Raw genomic sequence first — 6,253 nt, 5'->3', positions numbered from 1 at the left:
GCCGGCGGTCACGTGTGCCCGGGGGGCGGGGCGGCCCCGCGCGCACGGGCGGGCGCAGCGCGGAGCCGGCGCGGCCCCGATGCCGAGCGCCGCCGGTCGGCCCCGCCATGGGCGGCTGCGTGGGGCGGCAGCGCCGGGAGCGGCCCGCCGCCGGCGGCAACAACCGCAAGCGAGCAGGTGAGCGGGGGTCGTTCGGGCTGGGCACCCCCGCGATCGCGGGCACTGGGGCGGGGGCGTCCCGTGTACCCCTGGGGGTGGCGCGGGAGGAACGTGGGCACCGGAGGGGCGCAGTCCGCCACGGGACAACTTCCCCCTCGCACAACCCCAGGAGCCGCTCTGCGCCCTCGGGGTTCCCGGACCCCGAGGGTCCCGGTTCGGTGCGCGGCCTCGGGAGCGGACAGGAACCGCGGCTCCCGTCCCGGTGCCCCGAAGGCTGTGCGGGGTGAGGGCTGCGCGTCCAACCGAGCCCTGCCGGTTCCCGGCTCCTTCCGGGAAGTACTGTCCTGGCAGGTCTGCAGGGTGGCGGATGCCCCGGTCCGGGCTCGGCAGCGTGCCCCGCGCGGCACGGCGCGTCCTGCGAACGGCTGGGTCTTGCTCGCTCGCGATCCGTGCTGTCCCGTACACCCGGCGGCTGCCGGCGGGCGCCACCGCCTCCGCGCTGCCCCGGGGCTCCGGGAGGTGCGGCCGGGGCAGGGAGCGGCTGCGCCGGTCCGGAGAGCAGCGGCGAGGCTGGTGCGGCCCCGCGGCCCCCCGGAGTTACCGGTAGCCGAACTCCTGGGTGCCGTGATGCGCTTCCCCGTGATGCCATGCCGGAGGGTCCCGGAGGCCGCGGGGATGGGTACGGCGGAGTTTTGGCGGAGAAGCCGTGGGCTGGTAGGATGAATCACGCCTTTCCCCTGCCGCCTCCCCGGCCGGTGCCGTCGCAGCCGGTAATTACCGTGTTTATGGCAGAGAGCGGTAGTGGGCGGCGGGAGAGGAGGGGCAGGAAGCGTGTGCCCGGGACGGGATGCCCCGGCCCCCGCCCGCAGCTGGGATGAGGGAGGGAAGGGCGTTCTCTGTGGGACCGGGCTCGCCGCTCCGGCTGCGCGTGTGGGGGGCCGTGGCTGCCGGGCCAGGCTGTGCCCGTGCCCATGCCCGTGCCCGTGCCTGTGCCGTGGGCAGCCGCCCCCGTCGTGCGCGGCTCCCGGTGTGCCAGCCTGCCCCGGGGATGCCCTGCTGGTATCAATTGGGGTGATAGCTCCCCCACCCCGACTCACTTTGCCCCCCAGGAGTGCCTTCTTGCGGGTATCGGTGAGGCCTGGGGTTCCTGGCTGACTGTTCTCTCAGCTAGGTGGGATGTGGGGCCGTTGTCATTGCCTTGTGCCTCAGGCTGCTGTGATGGGGGTGGGATCAGATCTCAACATCTGGATCTGTGTGATCCCCTCCTGCTCCAGGCAACAGCTGGCTGCAGAGCCTGTGTCTCGATCCCCACTTGCTCTGATGGGATGGGTCATGGTCCCTTCCTGGTATACTGCTGGAGTTGCTGCTGCTGCTTTCTTCCAGTGTGTTCCTTCCTGGGAGAGCAGGGCTGTCCCTTGTGCCAGGTGCCCTGGCTGGTTCCTGCCTTTTGGTTCCACCAGCCCATGGGAGCTGCTCAGCAGGTGATGGGGAATGAAGCAAGGCTACAGCTGCTCTCACCAGCAGTATGGGGACATGCCCTGTGCCAGCAGGTGCCAGTACACCAGGACCTACCATCAGTGGGATGGGTGCACTATCTGCCCACCTCTGCTGCCACAGGGGCCCTGCTAAGCAGCCCACCTGCCTGGCCAGCTCCTGCCCTGCCTGGGGCTTCTTGTGACCCCCTATGGAGGGGTCCTTTGAGGACTCCCGGCAGCAGTGACAGCACTGTCCCTGGGGTGGACCAGCCAGCACTGCTGGAAGCAGTGGTGTGTGCCTTCTGGCTGACATCTTCTCTGGGGCCTCCAGGACCTGTCAACTGGGGCTGCCTAAGGCTCTTGCAGGCAGGGAGCAAGCCCAGGGTAGGGAAGCCTTTGGGTCACATCCTCCTGCCTGGGGGTCCCTCATCAGGGCACTGTGGGGGCTGAGCCACAGGCAGGGTGCTGCAGGCACAGGGCAGGAGGAGCAGGCTGCCAGCCAGATCCTGTTGGCTCGAGGCCGGGCACAGCGAGCGGATGGACCTGTCTGGTGGTGCTGCCATGGAGAGTTGCACAAGGGGCTAGGAATAGAGCAGCAGGAGGTGATTAGAAGGTGCAGGCCCAGCTGGGCGGTAGCAATAAATAGACTAGGCTTAAGCCCCTGCCTACCTGGGCAAGGCTGCTGGGCATGTCTGTACACATGAGGCAGCCACTGCCTGTCCCTGCTCCCTGCCACATTCGACCCCCACAGCTCCAGTCCTGCTGCCTCTCCTGGGCCAGCCTCTTCCCTTTGTTGCAAGCAGAGCTGGGGGAATGGTGCTGACTGGGAGTGCTGGCCAGGAGTCCTGGCTGTGAGAACATGAGCCCCAGCCTGGTGGCCATAGCAGCGTGGGGACATGATCCCAGACATGTCCTTGAGGCTGGCTGTGGACGCTTCTCCGCTGCCCTCCTGGGGCAGGTGTTGCCTCTGACCTTGCCGTGTCCTGTGGTGCTGCAAATCCCTGTGGCCCAGCACCGTGACTGCTGAATTGGCAGCGCTGGCTGCAGCCGGCTGCCCTTGCTGCTCCGGGGATGTGGGCAGGATGCTGCCTGCCAGGGATGCTCAGTGCCCAGCCCTGGGGTAGCTGAGCACCTGTGCCCCTTGGGGACCCCTGAGGTGGGTGCTGCTGGGAGGCAGATGCCATGCTGGCTCCAGTGGTCTTGGGCAGGGTGAGGCAGGGCTGGTACAATCAAAAAGGTCACATAGTGCTGTGTGTCAGCACACACTTGCTCAGGAGCAGCTGCCTGGGGAACTTGGCTCAGCCACAGCTGGCGGTGGTGGCTGTCTCCAGTGGCTGGGGTGTGTGGCATCACCTTGGCTGGCAGGTCGCTGTGTGGGCACAGGCATCTTCCTGCCCAGCTGGAGCCTCACTTTCCCCTCATCCTGTCCCCACAGGAGGGGTGCTGCCTAGCCAGCTCAGGGAGGGGGGTGACAGGAAGGAGCTGTTATCGTTCATTGTCCCCAGCTCAGCTGGGAGTGACAACAGCTCCTTCCTGCCCCACGTGTCCGGCCTGGCTGTGGGACCGGTGGGACAGGGCTGTTCCCACAGGGCCACAGCCCAGGGCAGTGAGGGCTTGGTGATCTGGGACTGGCATTGGGGTGGCTCAGATCCCTGGGCAGTGCTGGCTGCAGAAGGTCTGTGGGGATGTGGCTAGGGGCTGTTTTGGGGAGAGCCAGCTCAGTTCAGCCCGTTGCTGGGGCACCTGCAGTCTTGGCAGCGATGCCCTCTGTCCCCCTGGTGCCTGAGACGCTGTGTACCTGCTGTCCTGCCTGCAGCTGGTCCCTGTCATCCCAGGGTGGGCAGAGGGGACAGTGAAGTCCTGACCCCCCTTTGCTGCAGCTCAGCCTTTGTAATCCCCTTCTCGTTCCAACTCACCAGCTTATTTCCTGGCTAATTCCCCAAGCTATAAATACTGCGCTGCCTCAGAGGGCCCCGAGGCCCTTTGGCTACCCTAAGGGGCAGTGGCTGGTCCCCCAAGCAAGGAAGCAAGAGCCCTTGTCCCCCCTGGGGACACAGTTGGGGGAGCAACTGCCGTGGGGCCAGTGGGATCTTGAGCCAGGCTTGCTTAGGCCAGCTACCTACCCCTGCCTACATTGGGGGCTGTTGTTCACTGGACAGGGTGATCCCTCAGACTCTTGCTGGGGTACAGGAGGTCTCTAGGAAGAACCTGTGGTTGTGGGGAGGTGGGGGGCTCAGGACCCGAGGGGAAACTCTGTCCTTTGGCTGAATATCCCCCTGTCTGCAGGCCGCAATGAGCCCCTGAAGAAGGAGTGTCCCAAGTGGAAGAGTGACTACCCCATGACAGACGGGCAGCTGCGCAGCAAGCGGGATGAGTTTTGGGACACGGCACCAGCCTTTGAAGGCCGCAAGGAGATCTGGGATGCCCTGAAGGCAGCTGCTTATGCTGTAGAAGCCAATGACCATAGCCTGGCCCAGGCCATCCTCGATGGAGCCAGCATCACCCTGCCCCATGGTAAGGGTCAGCACTGGGGGTTTGGGTGGGGTGTGTGCTGAATGTCCCATATCTGGGCACATGGGGGTCCCAGGCTGAAGTAGAAAGGGGCTCCCACCTGCCATGCAGAGCCAAGGCGAGAAAGGCAGGCTGTGCCACACTGCTTGAGGTGGCCCTGTCCCCATTTGAGTGGTCCATGGGGATGCCCACCTTTAGCATCTTATCCTGCTGTCCCCAGGGTCCCTAACGGAGTGCTATGATGAGCTGGGCAACCGGTACCAGCTGCCCGTCTACTGCCTGGCACCCCCGGTGAACCTGATCCTGGAGCGGAGCGAGGAGGAGGCGGTGGAGCCGGCCGAGCCCCTGCCCCACGCCCGGCGGGAGTTCACCCTCAAGGTGCGCCTCTCCACCGGCAAGGACCTGCGCCTCAGCGCCAGCATGAGCGACACCATCGGGCAGCTGAAGAAGCAGCTGCAGGCGCAGGAGGGCATTGACCTGGCCTGGCAGCGCTGGTTCTTCTCAGGCAAGCTGCTCACCGACCGCACGCGACTGCAGGAGACCAAGATCCAGAAGGATTTTGTTGTGCAAGTGATTGTCAACCAGCCCCTTCCACCCAGGAACTGAGCCACCCCCTGCTGGTTGAGGGGAGAGCGCAGGGGGCTGGGGGACAGTGGCACCTCTGGGGATTCCCTGTGCTGTGTTTTGGCCCATCTGGAGCTGTTCCTGCTCCCCCCTGAGGCTGCCACACAGGTGACCCCCCAGGAAGGTCTGCGTGGGGCTGTGCCACCACGGTGGCTCCCCTTGGCCGGGGACACGGGCGGGCGCCGTGTTTGCTGAAGGAGGTTTGAGACCAAATGTCTCTGGGGCTGGGGCTCCTCTGCCAGGCTGTGCCGGCAGGGAGAGGCTGTGACCCACTGGGCTCTGGCTTCCCCCTGGCCAGGAGACCCGTGGGGTGCTGGGCTGGGTGGAGATGTCTCCCCTCTGTACATAGTCTGTATTTATCAATAAAGCCTTTTCATCCTTCCTCTGGCCTTGGGGACAGGCTGGAGGGGGCTGTGACCCATAGCCCCAGGTGGTCCCTGTGCCTGTCCTGTATCTGCTCCCATGTCAGAATGGGCACAGGGTGGTCAAGGGTAGCCTGGACACCCTGGCTCTGCTCCCTAGTGCCACCCTGACCCTGTCCTGCCAGCCCTGGCTGTTTGTTTGCCAGGACCCTTCCCCTGCATTGTCCCATCGTCATCCCGGCTGCTACTTAGTGTGGGTCACCACCTCCTTTTCCTGGTGCTTCCCCTCTGGCGGTTTAAGCTTATGTCTCCCCTTGAGCTAGGTGGGACAGTCCATGGAGGGGAACAGTCCCAAGACTACCTTCATGACCACCATGGCCTGCCCTGGTGGAAACAGTGTCCTTCTGCTGTGGGAGGCTGTCACACCCATGGGACAGGGCACCCCAGGATGGCCCTGGGAGCTGCCCAGGAGGGTGACAGTGACGTGTAGCTGTCCGTCCCTCCCCCAGCTCCTGTGCTGGTGGACGGTGCCCAGCGCATTAACTGTCCCAGCACAAGGCAGTGTTGGCCTCACCTTACAAGGGGGGAGTTCTCAGGAGGGTTGAACAATGTTCCTGCTGCTGGGAATAGCTGCCAGCTCTGCCTGTTGGCCCCACGTGAGGCCACTCTCCTGCTGCCAGGCTGCCATGTGCTGTGGGGGAGGCCAGGCAGCCTCAGGGACCCTGGCAGAGCTGCTCAGAATGTTCCACACCTGAGGTCATCCTCTAAAGCAGCACAGAGGGGCTGTGACTCCTGGCATCCCATGCTGCCTGCTGCTGGCTGAGAGACTTGAGAGGACCCATTGCCTCCCTTTGGGGTGGGCAGGTCCCCCCTCCAGGCCCCCACCCTGCCCAAGGTGCCAGGGAACCTCGGGCACTGTTGGTGGCTGCTGCAGCATCTGATTGGACAGAGATGGGAGCCATGGGAGCGTCTTGCTTGCCTGGGATGGGTGGTACAGGTGCCATGCCTATGGGGTGATCCTGGATCATGTCCCTGTTCTGCTGAGCCTCTCTTGACTGGCTGTCACAGGTTCTGCACACCGCAGCTCCCCATCACAAGCACAGATGTCCTGGTCAACCCAGG

At 64.9% G+C, this 6,253-nt stretch overlaps 1 protein-coding gene across 1 annotated transcript; it reads left to right on the top strand.

Annotated features, from left to right (window-relative positions):
* The first annotated feature begins 49 nt into the window (after nt 1-49).
* Nucleotides 50-4,858, top strand: UBTD1 (ubiquitin domain containing 1). Its single transcript, XM_036385637.2, has 3 exons — nt 50-177; nt 3,921-4,148; nt 4,366-4,858. The coding sequence occupies exons 1-3, from the start codon at nt 108-110 to the stop codon at nt 4,749-4,751; spliced, it is 684 nt and encodes a 227-aa protein (XP_036241530.1). The 5' UTR covers nt 50-107; the 3' UTR covers nt 4,752-4,858.
* The last annotated feature ends 1,395 nt before the right edge of the window (nt 4,859-6,253 follow it).

Source organism: Molothrus ater, chromosome 8 (assembly GCF_012460135.2).
Source record: "Molothrus ater isolate BHLD 08-10-18 breed brown headed cowbird chromosome 8, BPBGC_Mater_1.1, whole genome shotgun sequence".
Taxonomy (NCBI): Eukaryota; Metazoa; Chordata; class Aves; order Passeriformes; family Icteridae; genus Molothrus; species Molothrus ater.
The sequence above is the reverse complement of the archived record's forward strand: the minus strand, read 5'-3'. Positions and strand labels throughout refer to the sequence as shown.

Bases quoted from the DNA above. Each gene is read 5' to 3' on its own strand.
- UBTD1 (XM_036385637.2), top strand. From the start codon at position 108: ATGGGCGGCTGCGTGGGGCGGCAGCGCCGGGAGCGGCCCGCCGCCGGC. The intron at 178-3,920 runs GTGAGCGGGGGT...CCCTGTCTGCAG, and splicing joins CAACAACCGCAAGCGAGCAG to GCCGCAATGAGCCCCTGAAG. The intron at 4,149-4,365 runs GTAAGGGTCAGC...TGCTGTCCCCAG, and splicing joins CAGCATCACCCTGCCCCATG to GGTCCCTAACGGAGTGCTAT.